The sequence below is a fragment of the Hyaena hyaena genome, unplaced genomic scaffold (assembly GCF_003009895.1).
Source record: "Hyaena hyaena isolate Hyena2069 unplaced genomic scaffold, ASM300989v1 scaffold_361, whole genome shotgun sequence".
Lineage (NCBI taxonomy): Eukaryota > Metazoa > Chordata > Mammalia > Carnivora > Hyaenidae > Hyaena > Hyaena hyaena.
Genome location: NW_024080991.1, coordinates 235,337 through 260,048, shown reverse-complemented (window position 1 = coordinate 260,048; position 24,712 = coordinate 235,337). Strand labels below are relative to the sequence as shown.

Sequence of the window (24,712 nt, the reverse complement as noted above, 5' to 3'; positions counted from 1 at the left end):
TAACCACTGGCCCCAGATTTTCTACAGTTGGTCCCTCTTCATGTGACCCTACAAATAAAAGAAATTCAGCCAGAGAAGAGAAACGTAGTTTCTTAAATAGATGATTAAAATAGGGGTGCCTGGGTGGCTTAGTCGGTTGAGCGTCCGACTTTCGCTTAGGTCATGATCTCGCGGTTCGTGGGTTTGAGCCCCGCGTCGGGCTCTGGGCTGACTGCCAGCTCAGAGCCTGGAGCCTGTTTCAGTCTGTGACTCCCTCTCTCTCTGATCCTCCCCTGTTCACGCTGTCTCTCTCTCTCTCTCTCCTAGAAATAAATAAAAATATTTAAAAAAATAGATGATTAAAATAGCCTTAGATGTAAGCAAAAGTAGTAGTTAAGAAAGACTTAATTAAAAAAAAAAGTAACAATAAAGTTTCCAGTTAAAAAAAAAGTCTTAATTTTTATAAATGGCAACAGAGGTCTTTTCTGTATAAGTAACATCTATTATGATTAAAATGAATCTAACCATAATATACAAATATGTACTTTTCATGGAAGACTTCTAAAATTAGCCTTATTACTTTAAAGGCACTCCAAAAATGCTTGGGATTTAAGTTTTTCAAAAGCAAATGTAAACAAATATTTATAATGTAATTATATTTGTGTAAAAAACTAGACTAGAATAAAAATCCATCAAAGTACTATCAGTGATTATGTTCAGTGGTAGGATTCTGAGGGTATTTTTTTCTCTTTCTAAATTTTATTGTGGAATCATAACTGTGACAATGACAACAAATAAAAATTTTTAAGTTGGATGAACATTTGCTGAGGCAAATAGTTTAACAGATGCATAATAATAGTTTTTGTATAGTATAATAATCAAGTGTGAAAAGTTAACGAGTCACATAAAATGCTTGTAGTTGAAAATTATGTTTCTACACTCAAGCCACTTTTTTGGTTTATTTAAAAATGTTTTGAGATATAACATTTATAAGTGTAAGGTATACAACATGTTTATTTAATTTGCTTGTATACTGTGAAATTACCACTGAAGCATTAGCTAGCACCTCCATCATCTAACATAATCACCATTTCCTTTTGTGGTGAGAACATTTAAGATATACCCTCTTAGCAATCTTCAAGTACATAATACAGTGCTGTTAACTATAGTCATCATATTGTTTATTATATCCTCCAAACTTACTCATCTTATAACTGAGAGTTTGTACACTTCAACCAACATCTCATTTTCTCTACCCCTCCAACCCCTGGTAACCACCATTCCATTCTGTTTCTATAAGTTTAATCAAGCCACATTTTAAATTTCTTTTTACTCTACTAATTCTTCAATATATAAACATGGCTGATCTCCATAGTTTTTCATCCAGTACCTCCACCTCAGATAAAAGTAGCAAATATGATACCAGGTATCCCTGAATAACATTCTGTTTGTTACTTGTTCCCTGGCCCCATCTAGAGAACTACCTCTAGAGATCTAGAGGCAGCAGAAACTATGGCCTCAGCTATGTTTATTGATTCTACAGAGACAATGAGATCCCAGCAGGAGGCAGTGACAAAAGGCCTTGTAGCTTATACAGTTAGCCAGTTCAGTGAACCTGTGTTCAGGCAGGAAAGGTTCTAAAACTAAAGTTACTACAATTAAAAAAAAAGGAAAATGAGCACCACCTAGCAGCTACTAGAGAATGGCCCTCAACTGGTGGATTTTAGGACTCATTCAGGCTTCTTTTTCCTACAAAGTAGTCTAACCGAAGTAGCTAAGTTTAGCTTCAGAATGAACCTGAGGCTCAGTATGATTTCAAGATTTGGGATGGCTTCTCTTCTCCCCACAAAGCTTCTCACTAACAACATTTGAAATTCCTTTACCAAGAAGTAAAGTTTTAGGGCGCCTGGGTGGCTTAGTCGGTTAAGCGTCCGACTTTCGCTTAGGTCATGATCTCGCGGTTCGTGGGTTCGAGCCCCGCGTCGGGCTCTGTGCTGACTGCCACCTCAGAGCCTGGAGCCTATTTCAGAGTCTGTGTCTCCCTCTCTCTCTGACCCTCCCCTGCTCGCGCTGTCTCTCTCTCTCTCTCCTAGAAATAAATAAAAATATTAAAAAAAAAAAGTAAAGTTTTATTTCTAAATTGAGATAAAAGGCTTAAAATACAATTGATAAAAACAAAACATCAATATGAGTGAGTTCTAGTCCATTTAAAATATCTGAACCTTTCCTGTTTTGGACAAAGAAAGGATTAGCAGGGAGCTAATTGGTTATTTGAGGGAGTCAATACAAAGACCAGGAAAGGGAGAAAAGTAAACAGATCAGAAAGCAAAACTAAAGACAAAAATTTCCTCCATGACAATTTTACTTTCAACTGATTGCCTTGTGTTTTCTTTATTTTGGACCCAAATATACTCTGTGTCTGCTGGGGTTGTTCCAGGTCACCACAGCAGGATTCTCAGAGTGACTTAAACATGCGATCAAGTCAACAGCTGATTGTGCAGGATGTTCTACTTCTGACAGTAACATCAGAGTATGTTACAGACAGGCCTGGCCATATTCTTTCAATTTAACTTCAAAAGATTAGGGATGCAGTTAAGAAAGAGGTTCCTTAGGACCAATTTTAAAAGCAAAAAAAAAAAAAAAAATTTACTTCTAAAATATTTTGATTTCAAATTTTCTCAGTAATAGGCACAAAAATAAAGTGAGCCATTCAACATAAAATGGTGTATACTAGAACGTTAATTTGTTATCTCGGGAATCAAAAACCAACTCTCATTCCTTTCATTTCCAAAAAAAATATTAACTACCATAAGATTTAGGTCTTAGTGTGTATTAATTCCATTATATCTAGTATTAATTTCAACAAGGGCAGCTGGGTGGCTCAGTCAGTTAAGCATCCGACTTCAGCTAAACCATGATCTCATGGCTTGTGAGTTCAAGTCCTGCATTGGGCTTTGTGCTGACAGCTCAGAGCCTGGAGCCTGCTTTATATTCTGTCTCCCTCTTTCTCTGCCCCTCCCCTGCTCACATTCTGTCTCTCTCACAACAATAAACAAACATTATAAAAAACTTTTTAATTTTCAATGAAAATAGTCCAATCTGGATTTTATAGTTGACTTGTCAAGAAGTTTGCTTCAGTAGAAATAGTTCCTAAAGTGCAAAAGTCACATTAAAAGGAAATTCAATCTTAAGAGTCCAAGCTTGAGTAACTGCACTAAAATCAAAAGTTGTACAGTTATGAATACAAATCAAACCTGTTTTTTTCTGCTGAAGAGTATCATAAAAAATTTCAAAACATCTCAAGGTCTATTTCAATGCACACTATACAATAAAGGTTTTCACTCAGTAACATATGCTGTCATTTTCTATGAGGTAGACTAGGAGGCACTGGATTTCTTACTCAACTGATCTACTATTATTTCATAGAAATATACTTTGATGACATGCAGAATCATTTGTAAAAATAGTAAGCAGGAAGCAGCACTGACAGAGTGGCATCTTCTGTGTCATCATAATGTACTCCTGTGAGTCAAAAAGACTACAACAAGGGCACAAATGCCACAAAAACAAATGTGGCCACCCAGGAAGCAAATTTCTAAGAGAATGTCAAAGCTGTCCTAAGTCATAGTAAAAAATTAATAATTTCTATTTCAGGTTATAACACACAAAAAACACTTCCTAATGATTTGCTAGATGAAGAGCAAAAACTTCAATAAATTACAAAGCCAGCTGAGGTTGGCGTCTTCAAGAGGATAATAAAAATCTATTATCTAATTCCATCTAAGGAGGGTCAAAATTGCTATAGAATAAAGATATATTTATGAAATTACAGAGCACCTATTACCCACATACAAAAACTCAGAGTCACTGCATGCAAAGTTTTAAAATATACAGTGTTGGGGGCACCTATGTGACTCAGTCAGTTAAGCATATGACTCTTGATTTTGGCTCACGTTATGATCTCACAGTGAGCCTCCACTGGACTCTGTGCTGACTGCATGGAGCTGCTTGGGTGTCTCTCTTCCCTCTCTCTCTCTCTCTGCTTTACCCACCCTGGTGTTTGTGTGTGTGTCTGGTGTACCCACAGTACATGCATGCACTCTCAAGATAAATAGACAAATATGTAAAAACAATAAAATATAGAGTTATTTTTATCACAGGGGTGCCTGGGTAGCTCAGTCAGTGGAGCATCTGACTTTTGATTTCAGCTCAGGTCATGATCTCACAGTTCATGAGTTCAAGTTCAGGCTCTGCACTGATAGTGTAGAGTCTGTCTCTGCACTTTCCTCGCTCATGCATGTGCATGCTCTATCTCTCAAAAATAAGTAAATAAGCACCATATATATGTACACATACATACACATAGTGTAGTAACCAATGGGTATAAGGGAGAAGAGGGGTCCTCTTCAGACCCCAAACTTCACATGCTGCTGATGGTATGAAGTAATGTAAGCACAGCATAGAACTTGTTCACCATACCAATTATTTTTTATAAAACCTTTAGTCATTTTCTATCACTTCATCTAAGTGAAAAATATATATATATATACACATACACATGCACACACACAGTATATCGATCTATGTATTCATCTCTCTATCTATCTATCTACAGGTTTCCTCCTGATTTCTTTTCAAGTTTTCTTTCTGTTCTAGGTTTCTTTTTGTTCCCAGGGTATCTAAAACATGAAGCGTAGAGGACCTGTCTAAAGCATTCCTAGACCTGAATGGATTGTTTTAGCAGTTAGACACAGTACAGAGGGATTACCCCTTACCTTTTCCCTACAAATTTGATAGCTTTTGAAGCTATACCTAAATTTTGTTCGAGCCTTCTTTTAACATTTCATTGTATGAAACTGTCTACGCACAAGATTAAAATTCAAATTTTAACTTTTAATATGTATAAAGCAACATTAAAATTCTTTTATGGTATCTTAAAAGGAAAAGATAAACATTTTGCCATCAGAGAAGCTTTGTTCAAAAGGTTTTATTTCATTTAGCTGTCTAGCTATTTCTTAATTTTTGAGGATATTAGATTTTTAGTGACCTTTATCTTTAATCTGTAATTAAGTTTCTTACCCTTTAAATGATGTATATCTGCCATCTGATATGATATGTTGCTCTGTAGCTTAATCTGAAAAAACAAATTAAATTTTCATTTTAGTACAGAATATGCAGTTTTGCTCATATTTCCTTTTTCCCCCTCATATTCACTTTAATTTTGATCATAAATGCAAAGGAAAAATCTTTAAGTTATACATACCCACCTCTTTCCAAAAAGAATTAGAGAGAAATTTTGATTTTGTAATACTTTAAGTTTGCAAAAGAATATTCATTTTATTTAATATATACTCTAATAACTTTCAAACATTTAAAAATTTGAGTTGAACATTGCTTCATGATATCTTCTTTCAAAATCTTACCAGATGAGACCTCTTGCTAACTCTATATTAAGGAAAGAATTAATTGTTTGAATCAGTTAATTTCAAATCAAAAGTAATTGATGCTTATCAAGCTCCCAAAGGATGACACAAAGTACATAGGACCTGTTGTTGTGGTCAATGTCCTTCAAGAGCCAGTAGACAAGAACAATAGGAACTTTAAAGTGTACGAAAATATGACTCAAACCAAGGCTTAGCACTTAAAATTAAGGCAATGTCTTTGAAGGCCAGGATGTCATCCACAAAGAACTACTGTCCCCGTTCTTGCTTAAACAGGTATCACTCAATTGTAAAATACAACTATACTATCACTACAAACAGGTTGTCTTGTCAACCTCAAAAGTAAAGTTGACTTTGAAAGCATACACAGATTCACAGTGATCACAGGCAGGACCATGAGTGCCAAAATGATTATGATAAATAACTTTTCAATCTCTAAAGAGAAAGTTTTAAGCTTCTTACTTTGAAATAATTATATATTTGTAAGAAATTGCAAAGATAACACAGAGAAGTCCCATATATACTTCATCCAATTCCCCCAGTACATACATTCTATGTAACTATAACACAACATCAAAACCAGGAATCTGACACTGGTACAATGTATATGTATAATTCTATGTCATTTTCTCATATATATATACATAGATTCACATAACCACCACAAAGGTACAGAACTATTCTATAATCACAAAGATGTCCCTCATACTACCATTTATATTCAAACCTATCCTCCTTCCTCATACTATTTCTAATCCCTGGTAAATATTAATTTTTTTACCATCTCTGCAATTTTGTCATTTCAAGAATGTTATATAAATGGAATCATATGATATGTGGCCTCTTAAGATTTCTTTTTACTCAGTATAACACACAGTTGCTACATATATCAATAGTTCTTTCGTTTTTATTGCTGAATCGTATCCTGTGATATGAATGTACTATAGTTTGTTTAAGCATTCAACTATTGTATAACATGTTGGTGGTTTCTACGTTGTGGCTATTACAAATATAGCTGCTATGAAAAAATGTGTACTGGTTTTTACATGAATGTTAGTTTTAGTTTTCATTTCTCTGGGATAAATGTGCACAAGTGAGGTTGCTCCTTTTCCAAAGTGGTCAAGACATTTTCATTTACTTACTAGTGCCAAGGTACTGGGTAGGAGAGTACAAAACAATTGGAAAACATGAGAACAGTATCAAGGAATCAGTAGGCAAGCTTAGCACCTAAAGCTGTGTAATTACTGTAGGAATTCAGAGATGGTTCTTAGCTGATCTGACCAGGAAAGCTGCATGGAAGGAATTTTATTTGAATTAGTCGTTGAAGGCGAGGAAAAATGGTAAATAGGTAGGAAAAAGCATTCCACATAGAGACGATGGCATAAGAAAAGGTACAGAGGCAAGAAAGCATGAGACATGTATGAAGATCTGATCAAAATATTGTTTGGCTATAGCAAATGATACAGTAGAAAAAACAGTGTGAAAGAAGGTTGGAGAAAAGACGATGGAGGGGCCATTCAGCCCTAAGTAGAGTCTACTCTTCAAACAGAGAGCCAGTGACCTTCAAATTTCAAATGAAAGTTTATCCATAACAAATAACTAAAGAAAGCATCCCTATTCCAGTTGAAAGAGAAGTGGGAATCTACGGGGTCTTACCCTAGAATCCTGACTGCTTTGAAGAATGAAGCTTAAAATATAATGTTGATATTCAGTCATAAAAAGGAATGAGGTGCTGGTACCTGCACTTCATTGGATGTGCACACTCATATGGATGAGTCTTGAAAACATATATGCTAAGTAAAAGAAGCTAGTCACAAAAGGACATGGGGTTTCTTTGTGTGGTGATGAGAATGTTTTGGGGGCACCTGGCTGGCTCAAACAGTAGAGCATGTGACTCCTGGTCTTGGGGTTGTGGGTTGTAGCCCCACGTTGGGTGTAGAGATCACTTAAAAAAATCTTTTAAAAAACTGTTCTGGAATTAGTGGTGAAAGCTGCACAGTATTGTCAATATCCTAAAAACTAAACTGAAGTATATACCTTAAAAGGGTAAGTTTTATGATATATGAATTATATCTCAATTTTTTAATGCAAAAAAATAGAAATGGAAATGCCGAGGGTATTATGGAGCACCAGACATGAAACTGGGGATAAAATGATGGGTAAACTCTAGGCACTCAAGGAGTTTATTATTTTGGAGAAGCAATCAAATAGTTAATTCTAATATAGTAAGATAAATGCTATTATCAGGTCCTGCAGATATGATGAGAGAACTTAGTAGAAGCACTTAAATCCTTAGGGGATAAAACACCTTAAGGGAGTGAGGAGAGGTTTCTGGAGATGGATGATAGCTAAAATGTGTCCAGTATGAAGAGTGGTGTTTTGCCAGGTGAAGTAGGCTGAGGGTAAGGGGAAAAGATATTGAAGGCATGTGTCAAAACTTCGAAGTAAAAAATACTACACACTACAGAAACTACAAGCAGTTTTAAGCAGCTGAAGCAGAGAGTTAGAAGGAAGTGACAAGAAACATGGCTTAGAAAGGTAAGCAAGGTCCACATTATGAAGGGTCTTGCCAAAAAATGTGGGTACATTCCAATGGCTATGGTCAACATTCAAAGGACTTCAAGCAAGGTAGAGCGATCCAATTCACAATTTAGAAAAGTCAAACTGGCTTCAGTATGAGAAGCAGACCAGAGGGAAAGACTAGAGAGAGGGAGACCAGGTAGAAGAGTAGAAGACTACTGTTGTATTTCAGGTGAGAAAATGATGGTCTAAGACAGGGGTGGGCCAACTATAGCCTGTGAGCATCTGGCCTGCTTCTGTTTTTGTAGGGATGACAAACTAAGGATGGTTTTTACGTTTTTAAATGGTTGGGGCATAGGAAAAACAAAAGAAGAATACTACTTTGTGAATTATATACAATCCAAATTTCAGTGTCTATAAATAAAGTTTTATGGGAAACAACCAAACCCATTCATTTGGTCCTTTATAGAAGAAGTTTGCCAACCGCTGGTCTAAACTAATAGAATGAGAACAGAGAGATAAATACATGTGGGAGCTATTAAAAGGGAAGAGTGAATAATCTTGCTGACTGATTAGATACAAGGGTAAAAGAAGAAACATCAAGGATAACGTTTAGATTTCTAAAGTAGGAAACCAGATGAGTAAGGTGGCAGTGCTCTACAATAGGGAAACAGGAGAAATGGACTTGGGATGGGAGGGAGAGCGGGGGGATGATTTTTACAAATTTGGACCTGTTGAATATGAGGCACTTGTGACACACCTGAGAAGAGATCTTGTAGTCAGCTGGATATATAGGTCTGGAGCTTGGACACCAATGATTTGAGAATCATTAGCATATGAATGGCAGTTAAAGCCACAGGAATGAGATCACTGATGGAAAGCTGCAGAGACAGCAGGAGAAACTGACACCAATTCCTAGGTGATCAGTTGTTGATGACTAAGAACTGCTCTCCAATAATGTGTAATTAGCCTATGTTTATGTTCTTTCCCACTTCCTTTATTTTAATGATCCAATTTCCTTTTTGCATTTTTTGCCCCTCCAAAGAACATAGCCACCTTTTATTCTTGTTTTCAACAAGTTTGTATTACTTCGGTTTTTATCCATTTTTATGATGTTATTCCAACGTCTCTGCACTCTTTATTTTAAATTTGCTTTTGAAATTGCTACAGATATGCTATTCTTAAAAGCTAGGCCATGAGTGGCCTCAGCTTCCCTGAACTGTCTCTTTTATATCCTTGTATACTTTTAAAAATTTTTAATGGAGGAAGGGAAATTCAATCTACAGACCACAAAAATAGTACAGAATTATATGGGCAGTACTGCTTTATTCTTATCATTTTAATTTTCTCTTCAATCTTCCTTACTGAGAATGGAGACATTGATCCCAATAGCTCATATGTAAAGCCCTCACATTTCAAAAACTGCTCTGGAACAAGAATCTATAAGGAACTCACCAAAGTACACGCCCGAAAAACAAACAACCCAGTGAAGAAATGGGCAGAAGATATGAACAGACACTTCTCCAAAGAGGACATCCAGATGGCCAACAGACACATGAAACGATGCTCAGCATCCCTCCTCATCAGGGAAATACAAATCAAAACCACACTGAGATACCACCTCACGCCAGTCAGAGTGGCTAAAATGAGCAAATCAGAGAACTCTAGATGCTGGCGAGGATGTGGAGAAACGGGCACCCTCCTACACTGTTGGTGGGAATGTAAACTGGTACAGCCCCTCTGGAAAACAGTGTGGAGGTTCCTCAGGAAACTAACAATAGAACTCCCTTATGACCCAGCAATAGCACTGCTAGGAATTTACCCAAGGGATACAGAAATGCTGAGGCATAGGAGCACATGTACCCCAATGTTCATAGCAGCACTCTCCACAATAGCTAAAACATGGAAAGAGCCTAAGTGTCCATCAACAGATGAATGGATCAAGAAGATGTGGTTTATCTATACCATGGAATACTACATGGCAATGAGAAACAATGAAATCTGGCCATGTGTAGCAACATGGATGGACCTTGAGGGTGTTATGCTGAGCAAAATAAGTCAGGCAGAGAAGGACAAATATCATATGTTTGCACGTATAGGAGGATGAGGAGGAACTTGATGGAGGAACAAGGGGGAGAAGAAGGGGGGAAATGGTGGGGGAAAGGGAGAGAAGCAAACCATGAGAGACTCTTGAATGCTGACAAAAACTGAGGACTGATGGATGTGGGGGGGAGGGGGGGATGGGCATGGAGGAGGACACTTGTGGGGATGAGCACTGAGTGTTATGTGGAAACTAATTTCACAATAAACTATTTGTAAAAAAAAAAAAAAAGAAACAATTAATAATAAATCAGTAAGTTTATACTTTAAAAAAAAACTGCTCTGGAACAATATATTTTACATGGCATTAAGGAGAAAATCATAGCTTGTCTAAATAAAAGCCTTTTCTTACACCAAGCATAATGAATTTATTTCCACCCCATTCCTCTGCCATGTAAGGACTTTTCAGTTAGCTTCTCAGACCCCCCTCATGGCATATTGTTCCCTTAGCATCTCATGTTCTCTATTATTCCTGTCAATCTTTCCAGTAGGACTCTCACAATAATCTTATATTTAGTGTTTAGTATTATTAGCAAGTACCAGTTTCCAATTTCTCTCACTTCCTATTAACACTAGCTTCATTGTGCAAGTTATCTCACCTTCCATATGCCTTTGAACAGAAGTGCCAAGGATTTGCTCAATAGCTCACAGAGCCCAGGTGGTAGATCATTAAACCTAGAAGTTCTCTTTCCTCTACAGCAATTTTATTATGTTGCTCACTTTTAGAATCTAGATATCTGCTACTAAACTACACACTGCACTACATAATAGGCATCTGATCCCTCTTTTCCCCATATGTAGACCTCACCTCCCAAATTCTCATCTAGCTCCTGAAACAGTTCCACAAAGAATCCTTCTTACATTCCATGTTATCCCTTTAAGGTAATCTGAACGTGTTTTTAGCTATCATGACCCTCCTCTGTATTCTTGCAAAATCTAAGAATAGAAAGCAATGACTTAATTTTGCCTTTAATCTAATGTTTTCTATCATCTTGAGTCTGTTTATGAAGACTTTTTCATTTGGCTTCTGATTTTTTTATTTGCTCTAATTTCTTCAACTTTGTTTTCCTTTCCTTTTATGCTTTTCATTAATCATTTCTTTATATAGGCAGGTCTCTTTAGTCCTTTAACTCCTGTGGTTTTAACCCTTCCTCTGAGAGCATTCACTTCTTTTAATACTTCCACCATCTCAAAACCTTCAAAAGGAAGCTTGGCTTCCTTTCTGATCATTCTTCCTCATAGTTTTAATTTCCTTGTGCTCTAACATGAATTTGCTTATCTTCTAAATGACTCTGCCAAAACTTCCCAGTTGTTGAGAAACTAAATTGAGTTCTCACTATTGCAAGACTCGAAAAAAGATATTTCACTCTGCCACATAAACTCAGTTGAACTGGCAATGCTATAGGAATACTTTCTTTTTTTTTTTTCCTAAGCATATTCCAGACAGATAACAGTACATAAACTCTAAGAAGTATTATTTAATCCTTATGCTATGAAAGGATCTTCATTGTCCAGCTTCACAGGTCCCTTTTGGTCACTTCCAGACTTTTGACAAAATATCCTTATTTACAATATATTACAATATATCAAAGAGTTCTCTTTCAAATTTCTTTGGGGATGAGAGATTGGTGTGTGTAGACAGACACACATTCCCTTGCCTAATTTACATCTATGGTCAGACAGGTTCCAATCCAGATTCCAATATATCCTTCAAAAACCCAAAATGCTAATAATGCCTTGTCTGACTCAAGTCTACGGGGAAGAGCCTCATATTCAGTCCTGTCAAAAATGAAACATTCTTTTATCACATGCAGTCCTATTTCCAGTAAGAATGTCATTTTGTTTCTCTTACAGCCCCAAGGTTTATCAGAAATGAGAATTCCAGGGTGCCTGAGTGGCTCGGTCAATTAAGTGTCCAACTCTTGAGTTTGGCTCAGGTCATGATCTCATGTAGCTCATGGAACCTGCTTGGGATTCTCTCTCTCTCTCTCTCTCTCTCTCTCTACACCTCCTTCACTCTTATGTGCACACACACTCTCTCTCAAAATAAATAAATAAATATTTAAAAAATGAGAATTCCATGAGAACAGGCACTGCATTTTTCACTCATCCCTGTGTGCCCATCTCAATAAATGTTTGCTAAATCATTCCCAGGATTTCCATGTTTCATACTGTGTACTACATATTCTTCTACCTTAAATGGTACTTTATTCATATTTGTAAAGAATTCATATAATTCTTTTTTTTTTTTTAAGAGAGAGAGAGTGAGCGTGCACGAGCATGGAAGAGGGGCAGAGGGCTCAATCCCACAATCTTGGAATCATGACATGAGCTGAAATCAAGAGTCAGATGCCTGATCAGCTAACTGAGCAACCCAGGTGCCCCTCATATTTGTATAATTCTAATTATTCTTCAAGACTTCTTCTAAACTCCCTCATTTATTCCCCTTGTTATTAACTTTATTGCCTTAGCTTTATTTTAACTTTCCTCTTCTGTAATACTTGTCTCTCTAAGATCTGGAATCCATCTATAATTGGCTGACTATCCATGCTGTCTTTGGCCTTTTCCATGTTAATCTCTTAAAATGTTCTTACTGTCATTCCTAAGATCTCTTTCTTCTCTCTTGTAAGACATATGTTCTTTATCTCTTCTTTTTAGTAAGAATTATCTTCTCTTGATATTTTCCTATAGCACTTCTCGCTCATCCTCAACTATGTCATCTATTTTTCTCTAATCTTTCTTCCTCCAATACCTAAAACATAATCTTTATATTTTTACCACCTCTTTCTGAAGCTCTTTTAATGCTTTCCCATCCCACATGGCTACTTTGAATTAATTTTGGCAGCTGTTACCAGCTCAGTTGCTCTGCTTTTCTTTTCATTCTGGGACCTTGAAAATGCCTCAGCTGTATATGCTTCACTTTCATTATGAACTGTTCTTGAGCAATCAGCACAACTTTGACCATTGATCCCAAAGGTTATATATAATTAGCTTTTTAGAGATGTCATTTCTGGCTCCTTTTTTCTCCATACCAGAAACATTTTTCCCACTTATATCTCATACTCAGATGATTTCTACAGACAATTCTATCTTCTGTAACATAACTACCAAACCTAGATGATACTCAGAATCACCTAGGGAGCTGTAAGAAATATATATTCTTGGGGCACCTGGGTGGCTTAGTCGGTTAAGCGTCCGACTTTCTCTTAGGTCATGATCTCATGGTTCGTGGGTTCGAGCCCCGCATCGGGCTCTGTGCTGACTGCCAGCTCAGAGCCTGGAGCCTGTTTCAGTCTGTGACTCCCTCTCTCTCTGACCCTTCCCTGCTCACGCTGTCTCTCTCTCTCACCTAGAAATAAATAAAACATTAAAAAAAATTTAAAAAAAAAAGAAATATATATTCTTAAGTCCTCCACCCCACTCCAGTGTGATTTAGTAGTCTGGGGATCAGCCCAGAAATCTTTTTTCTTTTTTTAATATTTATTTAAGTAATCTCTACACCCAACATGGGGCTTGAACTTACACCCTCGAGATCAAGAGCTGCATGCTCCTCCAACTAAGCTAGCCTAGCACCACCTCCCCCTAAAAAAAAATTTTTTTTAACTTTAGTTTTGAGAGAAAGGGAGACAGAGTGTGAGCAGGGGAGGGGCAGAGAGAGAGAGGGAGACACAGAATCTGAAGCAGGCTCCAGGCTCTGAGCTGTCAGCACAAAACCCAATGCTGGGATCGAGCTCACAAACCATGAGATCGTGACTTGAGCCAAACTGGGACTCTTAACCAACTGAGCCACTCAGGTGCCCCCCCAAAACCTTTTTTTTTTTTTTAAAGCTCAAGTGATTCTGATATGCAGCCAGGTTTAGCAATTACTCATCTACACTATGTCTTTGGCTGGGACCTACAGCAGCTGGATCAAAATGGTATATGAATAATAACTGATTGGTATTAAATATTTAATTTTTTAAATGTTTTTTAATGTTTATTTTGTGCCAGGTCTGTGCTAAGTGTTGTACAAGCATCACTGCATTCAATCCTCACAACCATCAAATGAGGTGGGCTTTACATTTTACACATGAAGGAACTGTACTCTATTTCATATCCCTATAGTAGATTCTGGATGTTCTCCCAAGTAGTCCTACATAAGAGTCTGTGTTCATGACCACTGTGCATATACTAGATCAGGTAGGAGATTAAACTTCTTTTCTTACTAATCTTATATTACACACATATTACTCAATCAACATTTCAAACACACTTGAAACTTTTACTTGCTCTCTTAAAGAATTAGTCTCTCTTGAAGCAAGTATTAGTTTAACTATACCCAGTTACATTTTTAAAGAGAATTATCAAGGTGTTTGGTCTTGTTTGGCTATAATGAATCATCACAAAGTTTTTTTTATTCACCCATTCATTTTTATTCATTTATAAAGCATTTATTAAGTATCCACTATGTGCTAGGCCTAGAGATACAAAGTACTTGTTCCTGGTATACTAAGGAGAATTACAAAATCACCACTGTGTGTTTATTCATTCAGTTGACAGCCAATCAGTCACACTGTGTGTTTATCCATTCAATTGTCAGCCAGTCACACAAGAGAAACATTTATGAAACACCTAGTAAGTGAAAGATACTGTTGAAGGCCTAGAAATATATTGATACACAAGACACAAGAGAGAGATCTGGGTAAAGAATACACATTTGGATCAGCCTAACTGAAGTCTTCTGAATGAGTATAATCACTTAGCTTGAATAGAGCAGAGGAAGTAGAGAAGACAGGATCTTAGGAAACTATGAACTAGGGGAGTCTGGCTTGGTCTGTGGAGCCTGCAACTCTTGATCTTGGGGTTGTGAGTTTGAGCCTCACAGTGGGTACAGAGATTACTTTTTTTTTTTTTAATCTGAAAACAAAAAAGAAAACTATGGATTATAATATGTAATGATGAACAGAGATGCAACCAGCAAAGAAGACTAAGAAGAACTGAGAGAAGGAAAAGAGGAGAGTCTGGTGTCAGGGAAGTCAAGAGCACAGAGCACTGGGTGAAAGATGCTGAGATATCAGTAAGAGGAAGAGAAAATCCAGATATGAACAAAGATAATTCTTTTTTCAAGAAATCTGACTGAGAGAGGCACTTAAGTGGCTCAGTCGGTTGAGCATCCCACTCTTAATTTTGGCTTAGGTCATGATTGCAGGGTTGTGGGATTGAAGATTGAGCCTTGTGTCAGACTCTGCACTGAGCCTGGAGCCTGGTTGAGATTCTCTCTCTCCCTCTCTCTCTCTGCCCCTCCCCCGCTCATGTAAATTTTCTCACATATGCACACACACTCTCTTTTCTAAAATAAAAAACAAACAAACAAACAAATCTGACTGGGAAAGGAAAGAAAGATTCAAGCATTTTTTTAAGTGCTGAAGAGTAAGTAGAGACAGAGAGACTGAATATAAGATGGAGACTGGATTAATAAAAGTACAAGATCTTTGAAAAGATGGAAAAAATTAGATCCATAAAACAGGTACAGAGGCTGGTCCTGGAGAAATTAGGAATCTTTTTTATTCCAACAAGGAAGGAAGACATATTGGTAGAAAAGTAGGTATGTCTCAAGATTTGGTAATAAAAGTTTTATCAGTCCCTGTCCAATTCTGTCAAAAAGGAGACAAGATCGTATGTTGAGTTGGAGTTAGGGGAAAAGGAATTTAAATGGGGGAGAGGAGGTGGGGGAGGCTTGAGGAGAGAAGTTTGAAAGATGCTGGAATGGATAGGTTGTCTAGAATACTGTAATTTGTAAGGTGCTATTGAAAGCCCAGTTGGGACAGCTGATCATAAATTTCTATAAGTACTAGTCTGGCTATATGATTTTCTCCAGTTATGTTTAAAATAGACATGTAAAAGAGAGAATAATGGCAAGAAACTAATCTGAAACAACAGACCATGAAATCTCAGCTGGATAGGGAGGAAAGTAAAAAGTGAACATGGTTGCTGGAAAGGAAGACAGAAAGGATAGTGGTCTAGGTGAAGCTGAAAAACAATTACCGTCCATTCAGCAGTTCTAATCTCTTATTTGATACATTCTCCTAAGAATATGCACATTTGAAGTTCAGAAACTTTAAAAAAATGTTTTTTTATTATGTAAACTCTACACACAATGTGGAGCTTGAACTCATAACCCCGAGATCAAGAGTCACATCCTCTACCAACTGAGTCAGCCAGGTGCCCTGAAGTTCATAAACTCTAAATTTCAAGGATATGAAATCCTATGTCAGGGGCACCTGGGTGGCTCAGTTGGTTGAGCCTCCGACTTCGGCTCAGGTCATGATCTTGCCGTTCATTGGTTTGAGCCCCATGTCAGACTCTGTGCTGACAGCTCAGAGCCTGGAGCCTGCTTTGGATTCTGTGTCTCCCTCTCTCTGCCCCTCCCCCACTTGCGTGTGTGCGCTCTCTCTCGCTCTCTCTCTCTCTCTCTCAAAAATAAATAAACATTTAAAAACTATTTTAAAAAAAAAAGAAATCCTATGTCAGATTTATGTTAGAATAAATTAATAATCAAGGTCTTTAGTTATCATTAGTGTTGGCAAATATTTCTAAATCCCATCCTAGGTACTCTGTAGGACTGTCCCTCTTGATTTCTTTGAAACTGGGATGAGGGAGAGGCAATGAATATGAACAAAATGACATGAATCACTTCCAGACATAAGAAATGATAAGGAGCACAATTCCACCACTCTCTCATTCTACCATAGCAGCCAATGTTTCAGATAGGGGCTGCTCAGCCTGCCTAGACCCTAGAATGGGGAAGATACAGAATAGTATAGTATCTTCCAGTCAACCCACAAAGAACAAGTTGAGTGATAAATTTTAAGCCATATTAGAGGGTGCAGGTGGAGGACTATGAAAGGGAAGGAGAGAATGAGAGGTCAGTAGGGAAAGCAAGGCAGACTTAGAAAGTATGGGAGTCTGGATGGCTCAGTTGTTTAAGCATTGGACTCAATCTCAGCTTAGGTTTGATCTCACGGTCGGTAAGTTCAAGACTTACTGTGTTGGGCTCTGCACTGTTGTAAAGCCTACTTTAAAAAAAAAAAAAAAGTATGATAGCAAGAGTCTCCCCTCATCTGCCATACCCAGTTCATAAAGCATTTCCACTTAAATATCTCACTAATCCTTAAAGCCTGAAGTATAAAAAAACAAAATAGTTTCTCCACAACTTAACAGCCCTTCTCAGTGTCCACTACCTTCAGTGGCATCATCATCCTTCTGGTTCTCCTGCTCTTCTTTCTCATCTTATTAACCGCCCCACTAGTGCCTAGAACAGCATGCATTCACACTCCACACAAACTATCACCAAGTCCAGCCAATTCTTCTTTTGCAATTTCTCTCAGACCTGACCCTTATCTCTTTTCTATGTTCATGACAACCACCTTGATCTACAAATAAGAGCAGAGATCTTATTTGTTTGGTCACCCCTATATTCCCTGGCACACTGCAGGCACTCAAGATTATTACTGAATAAATAAATGAAGAAATCTAGTCTATCACTAGCCTTTCCCCACTTTTATCAATTTCTAAATGGTAGTGAGAAACAGCTTCGCAAAAACTTGTTTTCCATCAAATCTTTCTTTTGGTCAAAATCCACTAATAGAAAACACATAGTGTAGAATCTAAAACTCTTCTACCAAGCATTTAATGTCTTCCATAAGGTGGGTACCACTTTAACCAGTTATCAGAAATGCTCTCCTGGACACAGTCAAGCTAGTTTTAACCATCTATAATTTAAACTACTCTTTCCTATGCCCAATCATCATCAGCAAACAGAATATCCTTTCCTTTCCTTTTTACTACAACAAATTTCATTCCCTCCTTTAAAATAAAAACCAAAACTTAAATTGATTCTATAAGAGCATGGTGGTATTTTCTATAGATAAAAATTTCATTATATTCACTATCCCTCATCCTTCCAAAATTTCCCAACTTTTTATGCTATTAGGTCCTAGTCACACTTTCCACTGCCAGGTCACCTCTAATTTAGCATGTCCCAGCCATCTTCTGCCAAGATTACGCATCACTGTTGTCAATTCCATTTTAGGTGTTAAGTGTGAATTTAATTTCTTCCTGTATTAATTTATTCAGCATATATTTATTGAGTACTTATTTTATGCAAGTCATATAAAGTGGTAAGTGCTAAGAGAAAGTATATTAGAGATGGAGAAGAGCAGAAGGTCTTAACAAAAAAGTATAAATTTGAACAAAGAGTGAGAATTACCATGCAGCTATCTGGGGAAAGAGTATCCTAGGCAGAGCGTATAGCCAATATAAAAGTCCTATCACAGGAGAATGACTGATACTTCAAAACCTAATCGAAATGGCTAGTGTGGTGTGAATGACGTGAGCAACAAGAAGGGTAGTAAGAGATGAGGTCAGAGAACTGTGAGGGAAGCATATGGTCTAGGGTGCGTGGACCAGTGGAAAGACTTGGACTTTCCCTGCAGTTGAGATGGAAGCCATCAGAACATCTTGGGCAAATAAGGAACATAACCTAATTGACATTTTAATTAATGCTGTGGCTGAAAACAGATTGAAGTAGGAGGAAGGACAGAAGAAAGGAGGCTAGGTAACTAGCTAAGGCTAGTTATCACCAATAATTTAGACAAGAGATGATGATAATTTAGACCAGAGTGGTAAAGGTGGTAGAGAGAAGTATATGGATTCTGGATATATTTTGAAGCAAGGCAACAAGATTTGCTGATAATTTGGATATAGGGGTAAGAGAGTAAAAAATGACTCCAAAGCTTCTGGCCTGAGAAGCTGAGACAAAGGGAGGTGGCATTCATTGGACTGAGAAAGACTGAATAGGAGTTTCAGGGTAGAGGAAAGATCAGAGAGTTGGCTCTAGACTGGTTAAGTCCAAAACCATATTTGTCATCCATGAGGAGATGATGAGTAGAGAGTTGGATAACAAGACTAGAATTTAAGAGAACAGCCTGGGTAAGAGATATAAATTTGGAAATCAAAAATAGATGTTTTTTAAAGAGGTGGCAGGATAAGCTCTCTATGGAACTGAGTGTTGGTAAAGAAAAGGTTCAAGGACTAAGCCTTGGAGCATTCTATAGTGAGGAGGAACCAGAAAAGAGAATGGCTAGTGAGGTGGAAAGAAAACAATATTTCCTGAAAGCCAAAATGAAGAACATGTTCTAAGGAAGAGGCAGTAGTAATCAACTGTATTAAATGCTGCTAAGAGGTGAAGTAAAATGATGACTAAGAATGGACAACTGGATTTTAGCCAACACTCAAATACTGAACCACACTTGGTATACTTAGGGCAAAAGCCTGATTAGAGTGGATTTAAGGAATGTGTTTAAGCTGTCCAGAATAAGCTACAAGACTTAGACTTCCAACAATAATCTTTCTACCTAGCAGGAGGCCAAAGCTGGGTTCCAGCTCACTTTCTGTAAGTTACTTCGGCTGATCATACTTGTTACTTTCAAATAAAAAAGTGATGGCAGAGTCAGCCCTTAGTTCTCTGATACTAGTTCCCCAGAAGTAATTGTACTAGAAAGCACACTTTAGTTCTCAGGGCCTTGAGTGAGTATGTATCCTAGATTTTCTAAAGGTTCCAATCTAATGTAACTTTCTTCTGTTAACAAAAGGGATTCCTTATACGTGCAATTAAACATTTAATTTTATGCTACTATAATAGTTTTTATATTAAAATTTTTCTCAAATCAAGATAATTCTTTTTCAGCCAGGGGCTGGGGAGAAGGGAAAAGGAGAGCTTCTTTCAACGGGCATAGGATTTCAGTTTTGCAAGATGAAAAGGCTCTAGAGAACTGTTGTACAACATTATGCACATAGCTAACATTACTGTACACTTAAAAATGGTTAAAATGCCAGTTTTCAGTAATATGGTTTTTCACCACATTTTTTTTCTTTTTCAGACATGGTGTCCTGATTTTCAATTTGGGAAATATGGACACTATGCTGTTAACTCAAATAAATCTCTAACTGAAGGCATTCCAGGCACCATAACAACATATGAGGGAGTAAGTATCTTTTGTTTTGGGGAGAATCACCATTTCTTTAACCATATCCTGACTAAGCTGTAAAATAGTTTCCTTCTTTCTTCTAGTTAAGATAAAAGATACCATATGACATTAGGACATCAGCATAGGCTCCAGAATGGGTCATTAATAAGTAGAATGTGTATAAACATAAAACCACCTTGCAGAATATGGTATGGCTTTTTCAGGTCTTTTTAGTTGGTACTCCAGTAACTGAATGCCCTTTCATTCCTTGATTTCAGTTGTTCTTGTATCTTTACTAAACCTTCATCATGTAATCTGAATGTAATACTGAACAAAGCATTGCACATAAAATGTAGAACCTAGTAACATAGTGCTTGAAAGAAAAGACTCTAAGGTTAAACTGCCTGGGTCTGAATTCTGAATCCATAACTTATTATTACCTTGGACATACTGCTAATTAAACTTCTCTGTGCTTCAGTTTCCTTATCTGTAAAATGAGAATAGTATCTGTCTCACAGAGCTGAGATAAAGTGTTTACAACAGTGCCTGGCACTTATTAAGTGCTTCATAAATATTAGCTGGTAGAAGATCTTCTTTACTGTTCCTAGTACCTAGCATGGTGGTCCCTCAGCCTGTTTTGACTAAAATACTACATTGGGAATTTGATAGAATTTCCTAGCATGTTACTTTATTCCTGATTCCTGTTTTTAAATTATGTATTAATTAATTAATTTATTTATTTATTTATTTAGAGAACAAGAGAGAGATGGGAGGGGGGCGGTGGGGGAGGGTGGAAAGAGGGGGCAAGAAAGAGAATCTCAAGCAGGCTCCCTGCTGTCAGCTCAAAGCCCGATGCAAGGCTCTATCCCACGAACCATGCATGAGATCATGACCTGAGCCAAAGTTAAGAGTCAAGACACTTACCAATTAAGCCACCCAGGTGGCCTGTCAATTTCTTTTTTTGATAGCTTAGAGCTACTTGTTCAGTAAGTAAGTACATTTTGGATTATTTTCTCCTAAATGCTTCCACTGAAGCTTCAACTTTTTTCCCAATGCATGGTTAATGATTTTTCTGTTCATGATCCTTCCCTTTCAAGAGTGGCATCTGTACACTATGAACTTTTTCTAAGTCATTCATTAAAGATGTTAAATACGACCAGTCCCAGGGCACCTGGGTGGCTCATTTGGTTAAGAGTCCAACTTCAGCTCAGGTCATGATCTCAGGGTCTGTGAGTTTGAGTCCCACATAGGATTCTGTGTTGACAGCTCAGAGCCTGAGCCTGCTTCAGAGTCTGTGTTTCTTGCTCTCTCTGCCCCTTCCTGTTCACATACACTCTCTCTCTCTCAAAAATAAATAAACATTAAAAATAATTATCCTAAAAAATATCATCAGTCCCAAAGCTAACTTCTTATTCCCCACTGTTTATTATAATTCTCCATCTGAGAAAGTAACCATGGTATAGTAAAAAAAACTACTGAATTATGAACGAGAAAACCTAGGTTTTAGTTCCAACTTCAGTATCTAGAGACCAGAGGCACATAACTTTTTTAGTTTTCGTTTTCTCATCTATAAAATGGAATTGCAAGTCCTATCTACCTTAGAGTTTAGCTATAAATATCAAATTTACCAGTCTCTCAACTTTATTATTTTCTATTATTGCTGCCTTCTTTTTAAAACACAGACCCACAGTTCTTGCCTAAATGTCTCCAGTAATGCATTTCCTAACTGATTTTGATTTCATTTTCTTTTCTCAACAATTATCCTCTGTACTACACTCTTGACTATCTTTTTAAAAAACAAATTGAATTATATTGTTCCCCATGACCTACAAGGTGAAATCAAAACTCCTTAGTATGGCATTTAAGACTTTTATGAGTCTGACCCTAGAGAGCCCAGAAATAAACCCCCATATATGTTCAACTGGTTTTTCATTAAGGATGCTAAGACCATGCAATGGAGAGAATAATAATCTCTTCAACAAATGTTGCCAGGACAACTGGCTAACCACATGCAAAAGAATGAAGCTAAATAAATAAACAAACAGAATGAAATTAGATACTTTCCTTATACAGGAAAATTAACTCAAATAGATCAAAAGCCTAAATTTAAGAGCTAAAACTGTAAAATTCTTAGAAGAAAACATAGGATAAATCTTCATGATCTTTGATTTGGGGGTCTTTTTTTTTAAGTGTTTTTTTTTTTTTCATTTATTTTTTAGAGAGAGAGAGGAGGAGGGGAAGACAGAGAGGAAGACAGAAGATGCAAAGTGGGCTCCATGCTGACAGTAGCAAGCCTGATGTGGGGCTCAAACTCGTGAACCATGATATCATGAAAGGAACTGAAGTCATTCAAACCACTGAGTCATCCAGGTAGCCCTGGGAGTGGTTTCTTAAATATGACACCAAAAGCACAGAAAAAAACAGAAAAAATTGTACTTCAACAAAATTTAAAACTTTGGTAGGGCGCTGAGGCGGCTCAGTTGGTTCAGTGTCAAACTTTTGATTCCAGTTCAGGTCATTTTCTCACAGTTAGTTCAAGCCCTGTGTCAGGTTCTGCGTGGACAGTGAGGAGCCTGCATGGGATCCTCCCTCTCCTTCTCCCTCTGCCCTTCCTCTGCTCAAATGCATACAAGTGTGCACACACACTTGTACTTTCTTTCTCTCTCAAAATAAATAAATAAACTTAAAAAAATTTTAAACTGGGGCATCTGGGTGGCTCAGTCAGTTAAGCGTCCAACTCTTGATTTTGGCTCAGGTCATGATCTCATAGTTCATGAGATCGAGACCTGCATCAGGCTCTGCACTGACAGCACAGGGCATGCTTGGGATTCTCTCTCTTCCTCTCTCTCTGCCCCTCCCCCTACTCATGCTTTCTCTCTCTCTCAAAAATAAATAAATAAACTTAAAATAAATTTAAAAACTTTTGTGCATCAAAGAAGATTATCAACAGAACGAAAAGATAATGCACAGAAGGGAGAAATACCTGCAAATCATGTATCTGATAAGGGTTTAATATCTAGAACACATAAAGAACTCCTACAATTCAACAAAGAACAAATAATCTAATTAAAAGTGGGCAAAGAATTTGAACAGATCTTTTTCCAAAGATAAAAACGGCCAAGAAGCACATGAAAAATATTCAGCATCATTAGTCATTAGAGAAATGCAAATCAAAAGCACAACAGATACTGCTTCATATCCAGTACGATGGCTATTATCAAAAACAAAACAAAATAAAAAACCACATATGTTTCGAGGATAAATAAACTGGAACCCTTGTGCATTGCTAGTGACAATGAAGAATAGTGCAGCCACTGTGAAAAATAGTTTGGAGGTTTCTCAAAAAGTTAAACATAGAATTACCATATGACCCACCAGTTCCACTCCTAGGTAAACACCCAGAAGAACTGAAAACAGAGATTCAAACAGATACTTCTACACCAATGTTCAAAGTAATATTATTATTCACAACAGTCAAAAGGTAGAAACAACTCAAGTGTCCATCAACAGATAAATGAATAGACAGAATTATAATTGGTAATATTACTTAACCATAAAGAGGAATGAAGTTCTGACACATGCTACAACATGGATAAACCTTGAAAACATTATGCTAAGTGAAATAAACCAAACAGAAAAAGACAAATATGGCATGGTTCCAGTTACATGAAGTATCTGGAATACACAAATTTATAGAGACAAAAAGTAAAATAGAGGTTACCAGTGGCTGGTATATGGGAGCAGTTATTGCCTGATGGGTGAAGAGTTTTGGTTTGGGATGGTTTAAAGGTTCTAGATATAGAGATGCCTGAGTGGCTCAGTTGGTTAAGTGTTGGACTTTGGCTCAGGTCATGATCTTGCAGTCTGTGGGGTCAAGCACCCCATCAGGCTCTCTGCTGTCAGTGAGGAGCCTGCTTCGGATTGTCTCTCTCTCCCTCTCTCTCTCAAAAATGAAACATTTTTTAAAAAGTTCTACAAACAGACACATGAAACGATGCTCAGCATCCCTCCTCATCAGGGAAATACACATCAAAACAACACTGAGATACCACCTCACGCCGGTCAGAGTGGCTAAAATGAGCAAATCAGGAGACTATAGATGCTGGCGAGGATGTGGAGAAACGGGCACCCTCCTACACTGTTGGTGGGAATGTAAACTGGTGCAGCCCCTCTGGAAAACAGTGTGGAGGCTCCTCAAAAAATTCACAATAGAACTCCCCTATGACCCAGCAATAGCACTGCTAGGAATTTACCCAAGGGATACAGGAGTGCTGATGCATAGGGGCACATGGACCCCAATGTTCATAGCAGCACTCTCCACAATAGCCAAAACATGGAAAGAGCCTAAGTGTCCATCAACAGATGAATGGATCAAGAAGATGTGGTTTATCTACACAATGGAATACTACATGGCAATGAGAAAGAATGAAATGTGGCCATGTGTAGCAACGTGGATGGAACTCGAGGGTGTTATGCTAAGCGAAATAAGTCAGGCAGAGAAAGACAGATACCATATGTTTTCACTTATAAGTGGATCAGGAAAAACTTAACAGAGGACCATGGGGGAGGAGAAGGGGAAATAATAATTGGGAAGAGGGAGGGAAGCAAACCATGAGAGACTCTTGAATACTGAGAACAAACTGAGGGCTGATGGGGGTAGGGAGG

At 37.5% G+C, this 24,712-nt stretch overlaps 1 protein-coding gene across 4 annotated transcripts in view; it reads right to left on the bottom strand.

Annotated features, from left to right (window-relative positions):
• GOLM2 (golgi membrane protein 2) overlaps positions 1-24,712 on the bottom strand; it is a 109,505-nt gene that overhangs the window by 64,197 nt on the left and 20,596 nt on the right. For all 4 annotated transcript variants that reach the window (XM_039250064.1, XM_039250068.1, XM_039250065.1 and 1 more), the window contains exon 2: positions 5,059-5,113. In XM_039250064.1, coding sequence (XP_039105995.1) covers positions 5,059-5,113 — 55 coding nt within the window. The remainder of the gene's footprint in view (positions 1-5,058; positions 5,114-24,712) is intronic.